The sequence below is a fragment of the Microtus oregoni genome, unplaced genomic scaffold (genome assembly GCF_018167655.1).
Source record: "Microtus oregoni isolate MIOR12 unplaced genomic scaffold, Mior012 000101F_ref0000407, whole genome shotgun sequence".
In the NCBI taxonomy this organism is placed as follows: domain Eukaryota; kingdom Metazoa; phylum Chordata; class Mammalia; order Rodentia; family Cricetidae; genus Microtus; species Microtus oregoni.
In genome coordinates, this window is record NW_024544715.1 from 3456201 (window position 1) to 3473163 (window position 16963).

The window sequence follows — 16963 nt, forward strand, 5'->3', positions numbered from 1 at the left end:
TAGCTCAGAGGACTTGGAGGGGTGAGGAAACTGTCGCAAAGAGAAGACCGAGAAGCAAAGCAGAAAAGGTGTTCAAAAGTGGGGGGACCGTGGGGATCTCACATGTGGGGTTCCTAAGCAGACACAGGTCTCCTTGGTGGAGGGATACTTCTGTCATTTTAAGACCTTAAATACCTGAGATGCAGTGCAGGAGCGAGGATATGAGCATAACCCAATAGGCTTCCATAGAAAATGAGAGAGAGAGCCGGCCAGATAGCTCAGTGAGTAACGATGCTGGCTGCCACACTTGATGACCAGAGTTCCATCCGTCGGGATCCACATGATGGAAGGTGAGAACCAGCTCCACCAAGCTGTCCTCAGACGTGGGCCCCTGACACACTTGATGTCTGCTCTGGGTGCCTGTGTGAGCTGCTGCTGAACAGAGATGAGTTCAGGAGACACAGCGAGGGAGACTTGAGAAAGAGGTCCTGAAGCTGTGTGCAGCATATAAAAATATACGGAAAGGCAGGCAAGCAGGGGGAAATAAGCAGACCTTCCTAACCAGAGTGTTTTATTTAAAGTGCAAGACAGTCAAATACTGTCCTGGGGCAATGACATGTTTGCGCTCTTAAAGAATTTTCTCACAGTCTCAAGTTCCCTTAGGGGTTTCCTCAAGTTATATTCCCCATCCCAGAATGTTCCAGAGGGGCAGAGAGATCTACACCATCGGTGGGACTTTTAACTGTGGAGCCCATGCCTGAATATAACTCAGTTCTCTGCACAGCAAAGGCTTTGCTCAGACATGGAAAAGCACACGGGCACTCCCAACTTCAGGGTGTGCCTCATCTTCAGTACCGCCTGTTTGATATCAACCAGGATGCTGTATTTTGGCCTAGCAGACAATTATTTGGTTGATGATGGTAGGCAAGAGGTTTTCTGTTATCTTTAGTGTGTTTGACTCATGCCTGGAGAGTGTGACAGTGTGATAATTAAAAGCAAATGTGGCTGGGGACTGACTTCCTGGTAAGAGCATTTTCTGTGCAAGCATGATGTCCTGGGTTCAGATCCTCCACATCCATGGAAAGCTGGCTGTACACCTGTACACTTGCAAGCCCAGTTATGGGATGGGGAGACTGGAGGATCACCTGGGCTCCTGGGCCTGCCAGCCAGGCTGAGAAGAATGGGATGCTCCTGCTTTTGAACTCTGCCCTATTCCTTTGGGTCAAAAGCAGAGCACCTAATATCCCTTCACACACACACACACACACACACACACACACACACACACACACACATGCGCGTGTGGTGGGGGGGCTTCCTCCAAATTCAGTACATTCCATCTATATAATTATTGGAGTTCAGTTGACAGGAACCCAGTCCTATCATGTTGCAAGGCAGAAAGAGGCACGGCTCCTTCTCCTCACGAACGTTGCCCTTTGAATATAAATCACCAGTGCTGGGTGCCTTTCCCATTCTAATCAGATGACCTTTCGAGTCTGATGGCCAGAGTTGAAAACCTAAGGCTGCCAGTCAGTTTTTACAGTTTTTAAATCAATGCCTGGCTCCCACACCCTTCAGTTCCCAAGTGCATCTCATTGGGCCCCTCACACAGCCGTGATGCAGAGCAGGAGTGTTGCCGCTGACTACAGGACAGCCCAACCTGACTGAGCCTGCAGCAGTGATGGCGCACACCTTTAATCTCAGCCCTCAGGAGGCAGAGGCAGGTGAATCTCAAGGAGTTTAAGGCCAGCCTGGTCTACAGAGTGAGTTCCAGGATAGCCAGGGCTATATAGAGAAACCCTGTCTCAAAAAAATGCAAAAGCACAGATTTTGAGCTAAGGAGAGTGACTAGGAATTATTTCACTAAGTCGTCTTTAAAAAATTAAAAAGCAATCCTTCCAGGATTCAGACTCTAAGAGGGGGTGGGAGCCTCATATCTGTAATGCTTAGAAGAGGGTATTTTTGAGCAGTTACCAATCTGAGCACCCATTATTTGTTGCTAATTACTACCCAAGTCTGTTAATATTTAGCAGAAGTTTGTTTAATTGTGTTTGTCTGGAAGGAGATGCCTGGATCCAGCTTTAGCTGAGAGAGCCAGCGGTATGCACCGCAGAGCATGGCGGAAAGGAAATTTGTATTCGCTCAAGATTAACACATTAACGTCAGGAGAGTCCTCCCTTCCCCGTTCTTGCAGTTATTTATCTTTAAGGTATTAAAATTAAAGCACGAAGAAGGGGGCACTGTTCGCCGATGTAGAATTGGAAGGAGGTCATTCTTAAGCTTGTTTACAGATGTTCTGGTTTAGAAAGCTCCAGTGTGATAAATTAAACATTACAGTGGAAAAAAAAAAAAAAACCTAAGGCCTAGCAACAACTGGTGCGTGGACACATCTGTCTGCAGAGCTGACTTAATCCCTGAATATCACAGTAGACGGCCTTGTCTGTTATGCCTTCTGTCCCCCAATACATTGAGACTGGAGTTTCGGGTCTGAGGCAGAATCATCAGGGCCTGGCCCCTCTCCTTTCTGCTTTGTATAGTATGATTGCATTTTCCTGTTGACCCCTTGCAGGTAAGCAGGTAGCTCAGTTTGTTGATTGACTGTAAAAATCAACGTTGTCCTTTTAACCTATCTCCCAGTGGCCACTTTACTTCGTTTGGCCTGTTCTTCCAGTCGGAAACTTTCTGTAAGTTTCAATGCAAACGGTGGTGAGTCCCAAAGGGCAAATTTTCTTTTCTTAAATTTTTTTTTATTGTGTTGTGACACAGAGACAGAGAGACAGAGACAGACAGAAAGAAACCACCATGCCACAGTGCATATTTGGGGTTCAGAGTGTAACCCAGGGAAATGGTTCTTGCCCTCTGCTTTGTTGGTTTGAGCCAGCACTGCGCTCACAGACACGCACTGGCACAGCTGGCTTCTGCAGGGCTTTGGGTATCGGACTTGGGAACTGACACTTGGGAGGCATGCATTTACCCCCAAGACGTCAGTGTCTTCCACCATCCAAAGAGGAGAATTTCCAACCTTTCTGGTGTGAGGAACAGTTAGAACTGAAATTGTGCCCTTCTTTTCAAGGACTTCCTGGAGAAGGGAGCTGTTTCCTTGTTAGCACTGCTCATGTGTAGCCCAGCAGCATAAGCTGCCCTTTTGAAGTGGCCTCTTTTATTTCTCTATACTGCGTAATTGTCGCAATACTGGGGATCATTGTGTGCTCCAATGTAGAAGTCGCCCCCCTTTGCTTCTGAAGGCCCACAGTGAACTAAGGCTCAAGTAATTAGTAATTCTTACTACCTTATAAACTACTGTGAAATTTTCTAGATTGTTAAATATTGCTTGCTTGTTTGTTCATTTTGTTTGCTTTGTTTTAAAGAAAGACCAAAATGTGACCTCATGCAGTAATCCCAGAATTTGGGAGGCAGAGGCAAGAAGACCAGTTTGTCATCCTCAACTACGTTATAAGTTTGAGGGCAGCCTGAGTTACATGAGACCCTTTCTAAAAACAAACAAAAAAGTCATAATGTGTTGAACACAGCTCTTTCCAAACTGATGCCTGCCTGTCTACATGACCTGATAGATCTTAAGTGCACAGGATCCTGTGATGTCTACAAAGTCTGTCTCCTGCCCCGTGGCTCTCCCTTTCGCCTGTGTTCCTGCCCTCCTTACCCCCTCCAGCACCAGACAAGTGTAAATTCTCTAAGAAATTGACTCAGCCCCTCACAGAAGGCAGAGGGCCCTTGCTCTGTTCCCTATGACCCCTGTCTCTCTTGGCAGATGGTATGGACGATGTCCAGGAACATCCCTCATCTCTTCAGAGATGCCCACCGGACATCCAATTGGGAAGCTATGCTTTTGTGTCTGCGCTCTATTCTACCCATTTACAATAACTCCTGCCAAAAAACATAGGCCACCAAAGTGGCTGTGCTACCTCTGGTATCTGTGCTATATTCTACCCAGATATAGTAATTCCTGCCAGTAAACAAAGGCCACCAAAGTGGCTGTGCAGTCTCTGGGTTCTTTCTAAGTAGACATTCATTTTCACACCCTGAATAGTAACTCTCAGAACTTAATTCTTGAGTCGCAGTGGACACTGTTAACAGTGCGAACATCGCTGGGCACTGTTACTTCCTTGACCTGAGGTGCGCTGTCCTTGCTGCTTGGGTGGAGAGAAAATCGCTGAGTGAGTGAATGTTTCTGGGGAGATTTGGTTCCACCCACAAGGAGTGTCACTTATAATACATCTCAAAGGACCCTTTGCGGAATTGCTGAACAGTTGCCCACATCCATCCTATGACATTGTTTTTAAAAGCCGTGCCGTACAGTCCTGTGTGGTATTTGTGTGTCTCTTTGTGGGACACACTATTTTTGTAAGGTGGCAGACATGTCTCATAGACTGAGTAGCACACCCCAGCACAACATGGCAAGCTCAATATATTTCCAATTAAAAAAACAAATCAAAACCTCCAACTTGGTCATAACTCAGTAAGCCCATGTCAAAGACAGGTCAACCATAAGGGCTCCTAGAGGCAGCTGCTCAACACTGCAGCAAGGTATGTCTAGTCTGTGGCCTGTGGGTGACACCAGCAAAGGTTAGCTATGCATGCAGACCAACTCAAGGTCATAAACATACACCATTATGGAACTTTCTTGTGGGTTTGTTTTTGTAACGTGATTGTGTGGTTCTCAAGTGTGAACTGTAGACAGACCCCTCACGGTATCTGGACCAACTTTCTACATTTCTACATTTCCTTTGCCATGGGCCAGTTCTTTCCTGTTGAAACTTAAACTTCATTCATGCTAGATTTTCCTTATCTCCAAACTTTTGCTTATTTATGCTTACGTTTTCCAAATACCATAAAGCAGCGGCTCCTGACTAAGTGATTTGTCTCACCAGAGGATATGTGGTGATGTCTGGGGACACACATTACCCTAAAGACCACCACACCACCTGCAGTGCCCAGGCAGCCACAACTGTATCTCCTAATGTCTGCAAAGCTGGGGCTTGAGAAACGTGTAGTAAGGCAAGCCCATGCTGCTCTTTTGGAATCCTCTGATTTTCTTTATCTAGGGCAGGAATGGCATCTGTTTCATACAACAGTCAGAAAGGTAATACGTCACCTCCCACGTTTTACTCTGACTTCCTGGAACACTTATGGGCACCAGCTCATGAACTCACTCTCTCTTGCATGCTAGAGAATCGGTACAACTCAATCTTTCTAGGCTCTTAACACTAAAATCCAAAGAAGAACCCGAACTGTGTCCGCCAGTGAGTTTTACCAGAATTCTAGCTCCCTTCCTATGAAAAAGATGATATAAACTTCAGTGCCCGAACTGTTTGAGAAACTGGCCTGAAGTCTGAAATTTATAAAACATTTCTCTCTTTGTGGGGGAACAAACTCTAGTGTGGCTGTCCCTTTCTGTCTGTCAGAGCATGTGTTTTTCTGGTGATGCCATTTTACTTTTGTTTTAATATATATCTTAGTGTCACCCAGAAAATGCTCTGAGATGTCAGCTTAAGCCCATGTCAATTGCTAAATGTCAAAAGAAAATGCATCAGTGTCTCTGCAAGTTCATAGTGATGACAGTTTCACATGACAGAAATAAAGAGGGCAATTCTGTGACTTCAAGTATGATCAGAAATGCAGAATCTGAGGCATTAAAGAGGGACCAGATGCAGATCAGGATAGGTGGGTCAGAAATGCTACCTCTGTGTTACGGTAGAAGAGTTTCAGGAAATTCTTCACCTGTAAAATCATAGGTCAGCTTTCCTCATCAGAAGAAATCTGCTATTTGTGTAGATTGGCTGTCATTTTTACTTTCAAACTAGTAAGGGAAAATAAGACATATTGCATAAAAGAACATTCATCAAACATATCTCATGAAAATGTACGTGTCCACAAAGATATTCCTGATGCTTCCCAAGTAGGATCTGTGGAAAGAAAATTGTACAAAATTCCTCCCGGCAGGAAGTGCATGACGGCTACTGTACAAACGGTATGACTGGAACATGGGTTGGTTCAGGTCTTTGGTGCGGTTCTTAGAACATTCTTGCTGCTGTCCCAGCGCTATGGGGATTCTGTTCCTTCACATCTGAAGATAGGAGAACTTCCCTGGTTGTGTGGACTCTGAAGCTTTTCATTATTAACATTCCTCTCCTGGTGACCTTATTAAAATGCTGGAGGGCCACCCCTTGCCTTTGTGACTAATTTTTTCGCATCATCCAGGGTCCATAGCCCAGCACCGTGTCATCACTCCTTGTGTACACTTTCAGGACATTTTACTAGCAGAGAAGAAGTTGGGAATGAAAAAAGAGAGAGGGTAAAAATGTAAAACTCTTGATTAGAAAGTATAATTTAATAGAACATGTATTGAACCAAATGTATTGATTAATGTAGAAGATATAGTACTTATATTGATTTGAACCAGAGATTTAGTACTAAAAGCTCTAAGCCAAAAAGCTGTTGCAGATTGCTACAAAAGTCAGTTTAATGCTGTCCTTGGAATGCCTTCAGAAAGAAATTCTTCTAATGTTGGAGGACTAGGTAGAATGCGGTATATGTCAGGCGGATCCCAGCGGGTTTTATTTTGTACTCTAATAGCTGTTACGAGCCTACATTATATCCAAGGAGTAATTTTCCTTAGAGGTGCCCAGCTCGCTTTGTGTCAATATTCTAGCATGTTAAGTCACGTACAGTATATGCTTCTGGGAACAGGGAAGGAGCCAGCCAGACTCATAATGGCCTGCATTCATTAATAAAGGCAGAGGCTTCTGTCCCTCCATTGCCCACTACAGGGAAGCCTCCTTGGCCTTCAGGGACCCTGTACAGACACATTTAAAGGAAGCTCTATTTTGAGTGGGCAAGAGATGAAACACACGACTTGGAGGTATTTCTTAAGTCAGCTCTGTGCCCGAGCACAGGGGTGACCTTCTGGGTCAGAGAAGAAGGCAGGTCAAAAAGACTTATTATCCAGACTGTTGGAAACCAATTGCTTTTGTTTAAAAATAAATAAATAAATAATGAAAAAAAAAAAGCAGGGGCGCTTAAAGGTGGACAGCAATGTAGAATTCGGTTTACAGCCTGAAAAGAAAGCTCACAGCCGAGTGTGAGCCGGGATGTGCTTCTGAGGAAAATGAGAGCATACTGATTAGCCTCTGTGTTTACAGATAAACGGCCAACCCAAGTGATAAAAGGAAGGGTAATATAATTAGTTAATCAGAGGAGATTGATTGCGGATGTTTGTGTTCCTCAACTAAAGGGAAAAGCCAACATGTTGCCGCAGCATTGCCACCATCTGTTGAAAGACCGCACACTTTATATTCCTCTGCTTTTTCTTTCCTGCCTTGCTTTGTTTGGGGGCCCCGATTTCATCAGTTTGAAAGCACCTCATTCAAACTGAGTCTAGCCACAGTGTGAACTGGGGGCGCAGTGGGTTAGTGGGGAGCGCCCCCTTTTTTGTCTGCTTGCTCCCTCTTCACTCCTTTTCAAAACAACACACTGACTCTCTCTCTCCTGCTTCCTCGAGCTTGTCTATATTTGTTTTGGCAGAAGCAGTTATAAATAGACAAGTCATGCTTTAAAGAGAAAAAAAAAAGGTTTACATCTTTGAATCAACAGATTTTTTTTTTTTTTTTTTTTTTTTTTTTTTTTTTTTTTTTGCGCAGCCCCATCCCAGGGCTGCTTTGACTACTGTGGCCACGGAGCATTTCCGTGGCGTTAGCGAAGCACAGAGGGGCCGTGTTTGCTAGAGATTTGGAAAAGTCCAGATAATCTGTGGGTACCACTTTTGGGTGGAAATCTAATTTTTTAATCCTGAGAAAGTAGAATCCTTGTCTGTACCCCTTTCGAAGCTTAACTTTTATCATGGTTCTAGATGAAGAAATTCAAATTGCCATCAAGATGTGAGGAAAATTGGATCACCTCAGAATTGCAAGGTGAACAGTTTCAGAGGATCATGGGTTTTTATTTTTATTTAAAAAAATATTTTTCTTGGAGTGCATTTAAAATAGGATTAAACTGTTTGACCAGCAAATGTGGTCAGCCCTCCAAAAGACGAAGTTGAATTAATCATTTGTTAGAGTGCCAAGCCTAAAATGAGAATTCCAGTCTTGTAAAATGGAAGGCATCTCACAGTTAAAAAGAAATACATAGTGTTCGGAGGGGGATGTTTAAGGCCCTCATCTGTTTTTTAGCTTCTAAGTTTAATTTCACATTTATAGGGGAAAGAGAGAAAAAGAGAGAGAGAGAGAGAGAGAGAGAGAGAGAGGAGAGAGAGCGAGCGCACTCCTTCCAAACTGGGCCCCTTACAGTGAGGAGAGTGTTCTTGGAACCTCACCGTTAGAGTAGCAAGCCTACATAGATCTTGTCTTAGGTTTGAAGGTATGTTGTGGGTTTGATTTTTTTTTAACACAAACCCCCCTCGTGTAAAACAACTGTTCATAACTGGGATTAATGGTTTTCAATTTTCAGTTACTTAGACATGGGGTCTCCAGGAGATGGCTTTTTGCAGAGTAGAATATGGCTCTCTGTGGGACTGCACGAGTTTTCCTCTCTCCCACTTCCTTTTTTGTCATCGCCCCCCACCTCCACCAATGTCGCTCTGATGTTCCTCTCGATTATGTAAAACACTTTGCCTTCATTGGAACAGATATTTTTTCTCATAACCTGTCATTGCATTAAAGTGCTTCGGGGACTGTGAATTGCTGTGTAAAATTGGTGAGATTACCCACTGCTTTGTTCTACCGAAGTGGTTTCCTTCAGACCTAAAGAGCTCAGAGCTCTGCCCCAGAGGTTCTGGGAGGGGGGGATGGTGGCAATGGTGCTTTCTGCTTTCTCCTCCTGAGCATCCGTATCCTTGACGTCTCTCTCAGTACTGGCTCTGTGCGGTGGTCCGCTGCCAGGACAGCGATGAGCCATCCTGCTGCCTCTCTGCTCCCCACTTCTGCTGCTGCCTCTCTGCTCCCCACTTCTGCTGCTGCCTCTCTGTTTCCCACTTCTGCTCTCTCCATTTTCCCTTTTCTCTGGCTTCTCTGACATCTGAAGGCCACATCTGGAGACTGTGTCTTCGTGTCTGTTCTCACCCACACCTACAAGATGCCTGGATGAATGTGTGGCTCAGATGCACACACCGTCCTTCCTTCTACATCAGGCCATGTGTTCTTTCAGTGGGTTTGGAACAGGGCACATGTACAAGAAGCAGGAATGTCCCAGGGATACTCCACGGAAATCCCTTGAGAGGGTTCAGGAACATCTGGAATTCTCCTCCCCTTCCCCAACAGAAATATGCCCATTTCCCATGGACCTATGGGAATATGCCTCCTTCCCACCGTGAGAATTGCTGTCAGTGGGGGTGGGGTGTAGCCAGGACTGGAAGAGACCCTTAAGTGGGCTGGAGCGAAAACCAGGAAATGAGTATGATGCTATATATTGTCAGCTTTCAGGACCTAGAATCGCCTGGGACGCAAATGCTGGGCACACCTGTGAAGGATTATCTAGATGAAGCTAGCTACTGTGCATGCTTATGAGGCATTATCTAGACTAGGTTAATTAAGATGAGAAGACCCACATTAACTGTTGGCAGCACCTTTCCATGGGCTGAGATCCTGGGTGGAATAAAAAGGAGAAAACAAGCCAAACACAAGTGTCTGATGCTCTTTGCCTCCTAACTCTGGTTGCAATATAACCAGCCACCTCACATCCTGGCTGCTGTGACGGGCTGTTCCCATCCCAGCTACCGTGACGGACTGTATCCACAGACTGTGAGCCAAAACAAACCATTCTTCTTTAAGTTTCTTTTGCTGGGCACTATATCTCAGCAGTATTGCAGTTCTAACCCAGTAAAGGTGAAGGGTGTTTACATGTGCAGGTGTCTATGCACTGTAGAACCAGCTGTTTCGCTGTTTCTTTTGAGAGGACATTCCATGGATCTTTGCTTGGTAGAAGCTTGTGTTTACCAAGGCTGCTCTTGTTCCCTTCATAAAATTGTTTTATCTCCTTCTTTCAGCCTTCAAAGTGTTAAGTCCTTGGTATCAGTGACTTCAGTGTGTTCCAATAATGTGGTTAAAATATAGCCACATATATAGAATGTGGATGTGTAAATGTAAATGTAAAAAGATGTGTAAGTATTTAGTGTGGTTGTTAAGAAAAAAAGCTAGACCTGTACCTGTGTCCGTTGTGAAGAAACAGAAAAAAAAATAAGATGGGTAAGCCACATGAGGAAACTTAAAAATAAAATGATATAGATAAGTTAATTGTTTTAAACATTATTTCCAGAAAAAAACCAAAGCTCTAAAAAGCAGCTGCCAGTACCTCATCATTAGCTATTAGTGTCCTAGCTTCTTGTGTTTATATTATTTTATAATTCTTTATAAGTTTTTTTTCTTTTAGTTCAGACCTGTCTCAGAAATCATGTTTGACTTTAAGATAGCAACAGAAGCAGTGTAGTTTGGGGTTTTAACATTTTAATGCTTCTAAACCTCTAATCATAGCTGTGTTGATCTCTGAGAAAATAGGAAAGCTTTGTGTTCCCATCAGTATTTTTAATATGCCTTCAGAAAAACACCTCCCAGACATATTCAGAATCAATACCCAGACAAAAGAGCTGGCATAAAAATAGTTTACTCTTAAATGCACTTTGAGGCCAGTAGTACTAGAGAATAAGTCATCCTTTGAAGAGAACGGAGGAAGGGAGTTTTCAATAAAGCCACCTTGGCACGAGTGATGTGTTCCACCATGTCTTCTGCTGAGTGTGGTCTGTGCCAGAAGCTCACTCCCCAGTCAAGACCGTCACCACACAGCAATGATCATGGTGGGAAGGGACCTAGGCCCACTGTCCATTTCCATCAACAGAAAGCTAAATCTGAAACAGGGAGGGGAACCCTGGCCCCTCGCCCTTGGTCATGCAGCCTATCCCTCTGTACAATTGGCTGGGTAGCCATCTTCAGGGATATTAAAGGCAGCAAATATCTCACAAAGTGTTCTGACTCAGGTACTCTTCACCTCTAAGACCAAATCTGAACATTTTAATGATGCTTAAAAAATCCTTATAATGTTGCCAAAACCACCATTCATCCTTATTTCATGCAGTACTGTTGCTTCCGAACCCTCTGGAAGATCTTGGCCAACACACACACACACACACACACACACACACACACACACTTCCTTCATTGCCTTTACCATTAGCTGTCTTTAACCCGCAGTGTCCTCCTGGAGTCTCAGTTTCCAGACTCAGTGAAAACATCAGCTTACCACCCCAGCTGCTCAAAGCCTTCCCTGGTGACGAGGCAGGCCTAGGAAAATCCATGGTCACATCACTGAATTTTTACATGGTCACATGTCTTTTCTCTTTAAACCAGGAGAATGTTGATGAGCTCAAGGCAGGAACCATGCCTCGTCCCATATCCCATATCTATTCAGTTGGTCAGGTCCTCTCTACTAAGTGCAATAAGCTGTGAACCAGCATCCCACAGGTTTTCATGATCATGGGAATGCATGAAGGTACAGATAATTGCCAACAGAAGGCCAAAAGGCAAGCCTAAGAAGATGAGCGCAGCATTAGCAGCACCAAGGGCTTTGGAAAGTCAGAGAGTTGAAATGCGCTTAAAGTTGGGTAAGCATGAAGCAGTCATATGTCAAGCTAGGCTTCGGAGTTCTGATCAGGAGTGAGTGAAGTGTGCATGAGGAGGGGCAGAACTGCTTGAGGAAGTCTAAGTGGGGAGCTTAGGCCACTTCCAAAGTTCAGTCTTCTTCGTTGAAAACCTGGAGGCCCATGGCCACCCTCTGTGGTAGACTGGACCCTCCTTAGTACCATGCTTTCAGCTGGAGAATGCCTGCACACTTTAGTTCCTCCAGTTGGACACATGTCCCAGGTGTCCTCTCACAATTTGGAAAGAAGTTACCCATTCCAAAAAGGACCTACCAGTGTGCCTAGTGTGAAGAATACCTGACTATCGAATGCTGCCCAGGAGCCTTGGGAGAAACATGAGCACCCTGGGCAGGGGAGGGAAAGCAGGCTGCTGGGATGTTAAAGCATCCTGCATGGCCACAGATGCCACACACCTTCACAGGGGTGCTGGAAGTGCTTTCTGATCATTGTCATCAGCCAGGTAATTCTATTCTTCAATACCTGCATTTGAGGATGGACAAAGCAGCTGCGGCTGTCAATATTCACCATCTAAGAGAGATTAGAGTAAAGCATGTTTCAAAAATGGGGATGATATGCAGGTGAAGAAACTCATAACTGTGGTACCCTGGGCATTGAAGCATGGTCTGTGCTTTGATTGGTAGAGGTGGTACAGGGAGGGATGGTATCTGGAGGAGGCATGGCCCAGAGAAAAGGTGGGGTACTACCAACACGTCCCCTCCCAGAGACTCCTGGCTCTGCCTCTTCCCTCACCTCCGTGGAGGTAACAGTGCACCTGTGCTATACCCAGACAGTGCAGTCTGTTTGAACCTCACTGGTCCAGGATGGAATCAATGCATCCATCCATCCCTATGCAGAAACATGACAGTCCACACCACTGGGCACCTACAGCACTTACCTATGCTCATTCCAATAGGAAGAATATCACTGAAGCTTCTCACTCTTTCTTTTCTCTCTACAGAATCATACGATGACCCAACACAGCAGTTAGTTCAAGTACAGCCTCTCAAGGAGAAGGACTTTTGCGGCACAAAAAGGGAACATGTTTTACTCTTTGCACGAAACTTACATTGTTAATGTATATTCTTCAGAAGCATTGTATTGTATCATACAACTTGTATTATCAAACTGTTGGATGTTCATGTGTTGGAACTTCTGAGCACCAGATAGACTCCTTGTATATAGTGTTGCACATGTAATTATGTCGTCGATGCTAAAATGGTCTTATAAAGACAAGTGGACTTGGGCCCTATTCAGGCAAGATTTTCAAAGTGAACAAAATGGCTTAAGAGATAATGTTTCAAGGAAGACAAAACTTAAAAGAACTGTTATCATGTGACTCTGGCTGGACTTCCTTTTACTTACGCTTAAGCCTCGAATTTCTCTTTTGGTATATCAACGGTTAAAACCCAAGATTTTTTATTGCTCGAGATTCCCGTGAACCATGAAGAGACATTCTCCCAGAACAGAACCCCACGTCTGGATACGGCCCATATATATATTTGTAAGCCTTGCAGTGTGACAGGTAGCCTCGCCATATATGCAATAGTTGTTACGTAGACTGTCAAAGTTTTGTTTTTCGTTATTTTTTTTTTTGTTCCTGGCTACATTTGAAGCTTTGAGTGTTCAAGATTTTCCTTAATGATTTCACCCAGCCAAATTCTTGAATCGGTTGAACTAACCTGTATATTACTGTTCTCAATGTTTACTCTGCGGTCTGAACCTGGAGATTACTGGAATTGTTTTCCAAGAGGAAATAAATTCAGTTTACCATCAGCTATGAGTGTATTTGTGTGTTTTCTTTCTCTAGTTATTCTTACCATTAAAAAAAAAAAGAGAAAAAAAGAAATCTAATTGCCAGCACCCCTGGATATAAAATCTGCTCCTGAACAGATCCCAGGCATAGCCTCAATCATATTTAACCTTTGCACACGGGGCCAAAGGCAGCTGGGAGGAGATTCATCATTCTGCATGGGAGGAAATGAGACCCAGCCTACTCGAGCTGTCTTAGACTCTACCAGGTCACATTGTACTTGAGGACTCTGACATCACAGATGGATGTGATGGCTGTTTTCTGCATAATTTGCAGCCCAATTCGTGTCGTGCTGTGCAAATCTGAACTCATGGTGGATGGTGGCAATTTGCGCGGCTGTTTGGCTTATGTGTACTTAAGGAGCAGCATTGTTCAGAAGACAAAGCGCAGAGCGGCAAGTCAGAGGGCTGTTAGTTCTGGCTCTGGCGCCAACTCCCACTGGAGTCTTCTCCAAATGGCTCCATCTCCTGGCCTGGGACCACCCAGCCAGAGAAGGTAACGAAACTTGGTCATCAGCCTTTTGACAGCCATGGGATGGCTCTCCGAGAAGCCTGTCTCCACAGCCTACCACAGAGTACTGAAGAAATAGAAGCCCCTGATTTCAGAGCTTATGTGCAATGTTTTTTAAGGTGGCGAAGAATAGCAGTGTGTACACTGGGTCTTGATAGACATCGTTAGTCTGAACAGTATAAATTATTATACTCGTGGACCACATTCATGAAATCATGCTTAGAATGGTTACCACACTCTGAGTTCTGTGACCTTGTAAACTCTGAAGACCTCAAGCAGATAGCAAAAATATGCATAGCACTGCAGGGTAAGGGAGATGCAACCCGGGCAGATGGGCTTGTGGCCAGCGGGCCTATCTAGGAGAGTTCTTGCCCAGCACCGCAAGGCAGAGCCTTTGCTCCTCAGTTCTCAGACCTTGGCCTTCTTGACATTCCCTTGCGGGACTTACTTGTGACATCATGACGTGCTGGACCAGACACCCAGAGTTTCTGATGCCTTGGGGCACAAGCTCATGCCTTTCTAAGAACTTGAGTGATGCTGGTTACAGACCACACTTGGAGAACCACTACCCGACCTCATTTACAAGTCATGGAATGAACAAAGTCTGAATAGCCAAGCATATGATATTATTTATTGTGTTTCCAATAAAAGAAAACTTTTGTAAAATTTTAATATCATTCACAAACAAGTATTTTATAGTGATTAAAGTATGCACACCTGCCATAATGTTTCGTGCGTGTGTGTTTAGCTTTTTAATGCAAGGGAAACCTACACCTATACATTTCACAATGAATTGCCAGCATGCTATTTAATTAAAAAGCCTTTTCACTGGCTACATAAATAATGAAGTATGCTTAGAATATGCAAGTGCATCCATAATTAAAATACTCAGCTATATTTTTTAAAAATTAAGGTCTCTGGTCCATTCAGGGTTTTGCTTTTAAGATGAAATAGCCACATTTAATAATAGTTTTTAGAAGCTTTAAAATTTTTGGTTGTTAATGAGAAAGTTATATTTTTCTGAAAGGATGTTGTTGGTTTATGGAAAGCAGGTGATACGTTATCCCTGAATTAAATCCTAATTGCTCATAATATTGTCTCACAGATACCTCCTGGGTGTGTGGCTAATACCAGGGATTGGAGTTTCCAGGAGGCAAGAGAGGCAGAACTGCCCATTATATTAGCGCACATGACTGGCCTTGGAACTGCATCAGTGCAGGCATGGATCAGTCTCTCCTGAGACAAAGCCGGGAAGCCACAAGAGTTTACCATTGTTCATTCCGCATTCATTGGTTGATCCTCCAAGGACTACAAAGTTCTTTCTAGCTAGTGAGCTCCTCTTCCTTGTAACCGATGATCTTTGGCTGTCAAATGACGAATGGTGCCCACACAGCTTTGATAAGTTATCTTCTTTGTATTTATACTCTCCCTCATACCCTAAGGCTGAAATACAACTTAAAGATAATAAAAAGTACCAGTGTGTGCATTGTTTTTGTGTAGCTGTGATCAAATACCTGATATACCTAATATAAAGCTCTAAGAGAGGAACGGTGGATTTGAGCTCATCGTCCATTTGATTTCATGTGTGTAGACAGTATATTACTGTGGCTGGAGAGAGTGAGCGAAGAGAACTGGACAGTTCCTGACCAATCAGGAAACAGAATGACAGAAGTAGCCAGCGACAATATGCTTCCAAGAATGCGCCACCAGTGACCTGCTTCCTCAGTTTATCCCGAAGTTTCTAGAACCTCCTGAAATAGCACCATCAGCTGAGGGCCAAGCATTGACATCCTGGGTCTATGGGGGACATTGCATATTCAAACCATAACAGCTGGTATTATGTAAAATCTAAGGGGAGAATGTGGGTGCGAGTAGTTGCCCTGTTCATGCTTTGAGGGCATTTTAGCATTGACTTGGAGCTTCCTGGTAGAAAAGGGGAAATAACCTGAATGGAAGGGATACATCACTCTCTAGAGAGAAAGTAGTTCCTGGCACTTAATTCCAAATGAGATTTCTCAAAGGCCTTATGTCTGGGTAGGTGGCCAATATTACCCTGTTCATGACCACTGTGGAAGAAGGCTGATACACATCTGAGAAGCCTGGGTGTACCTGTTCATCCTGTGATACACAAGACAGGCACCAGAAAAGGCATGGCCTGGCTCCAAATCTCAATCATTGCAAAGTTAGGAAGCTGCTCCAACGGAGAATATCATGTGGTTCCCACCCTCAGGGTCGAAACTTGCTCTGTATTTGGAATCACAGGGGGACCATCGAACAAGTCTATTGTTGGAGTCCCATCCCATAACTACTGATCTGTTGGCCTAGAATACAAGCTGGGCATCGGAAGCATCAGGGTGACTCTGGGTCAAGTGTGAGAGCCACTGTGTCAAGTTCACCATGTCAGGGGACTGTGTTGGATTCCAGACTAGAACTGTGGCAATAGCATGCCAGGAGTGGAAAGGTGGAATGGGGCTTAGATGCCCTTCCCTCCCTGTCACTTTTTACAAGAAAGGAGCCAGGAGTCCGTCATCCTTATATTGGTCCAGAGATTGCTAATTTGGCCAGTGAAATCTTGTCCCTTGGAATCTCTGACAGTCTGAAGAATCCTGTCCAACATAGAGAGATGGGTTCTGGTTCCAGATAATGCATGTCTAAGGAGTCACATACAGCTTTGGTACGTACGTGCCATGTTCCAGTTTCCAAATGCTGGCAATCCATCCTGCTTCCTCTATTAACCCCTCCTGTGTGGACCATATGAGATATACTTCAGCCAGGCCTGCTTCTCAGGCTGCCAACGTTGACCTCTGCTATTGACTAACTTTTCTTCTAATCTTTATCCCAACTCTTTTTTAGATGATAATGAGTTTCCCATGCTAAGATTCATACTGTGCCGTTTTAAATTAATAAGATGTGCAGATTTGAAATTGCCATGTGACCTTCATCTTCATCGCACAGGAGGCTGAGCAGTGTGTATGTTCTATCTAGCCTGTTTCTATCCCTGGACAGTGAGACTTCAGGGGATA

The 16963-nt window shown here is 44.2% G+C and overlaps 1 protein-coding gene across 1 annotated transcript in view; it reads left to right on the top strand.

Annotated features, from left to right (window-relative positions):
- LOC121443169 (zinc finger protein 521) overlaps positions 1–13388 on the top strand; it is a 289056-nt gene extending 275668 nt beyond the window's left edge. The window contains exon 8 of the mRNA XM_041644846.1: positions 12579–13388. Coding sequence (XP_041500780.1) covers positions 12579–12608 — 30 coding nt within the window. The 3' untranslated portion in view covers positions 12609–13388. The remainder of the gene's footprint in view (positions 1–12578) is intronic.
- Positions 13389–16963: the final 3575 nt, after the last annotated feature.